The 371-nt window shown below is 50.7% G+C and overlaps 1 protein-coding gene across 1 annotated transcript in view; it reads right to left on the bottom strand.

The window, feature by feature from the left end:
• Positions 1–371, bottom strand: part of CSUI_010162 (uncharacterized protein) — a gene marked incomplete at its 3' end in the record, with an annotated part of 4,887 nt that overhangs the window by 1,439 nt on the left and 3,077 nt on the right. The window contains exon 4 of the mRNA XM_068070267.1: positions 121–365. Within this exon, the coding sequence (XP_067917757.1) occupies positions 121–365 (245 nt within the window). The remainder of the gene's footprint in view (positions 1–120; positions 366–371) is intronic.

Below are 371 nucleotides of genomic sequence, written 5' to 3'. Positions count from 1 at the left end.
TAGATAGATAAAGATAGATGAAGCCACCATTCCTGGATCGAGCCAGTTGATTGTGTGTGGATGCGTGTATCATTCCCATGATAAACACATCCACACATAAGCATGGTGTGTACGACATACCCATGGTAGATGAGAAGACGAACGAAGAGAAGGGGGAGCAGGACTCGTAGGTGAGACACCAGCCCCCCCCCGGGTCCCTGTAGCCGTACTACTACTATGACTATGGTTGACAGGCGAAGAGCCTATAGCTCCACTACCACCCCCACTAGGACTGGCTAAAGACGAATGTGAGGTTTCGTCAAATCCGTGAATAATTCTTCCTGCTCGCCGATGTGAATGACGTTGATAACCTCCTCCTCCTCCCCCTCCCC

Source organism: Cystoisospora suis, assembly GCF_002600585.1.
Source record: "Cystoisospora suis strain Wien I chromosome Unknown contig_6779, whole genome shotgun sequence".
In the NCBI taxonomy this organism is placed as follows: Eukaryota; Apicomplexa; class Conoidasida; order Eucoccidiorida; family Sarcocystidae; genus Cystoisospora; species Cystoisospora suis.
The sequence above is the reverse complement of the archived record's forward strand: the minus strand, read 5'-3'. Positions and strand labels throughout refer to the sequence as shown.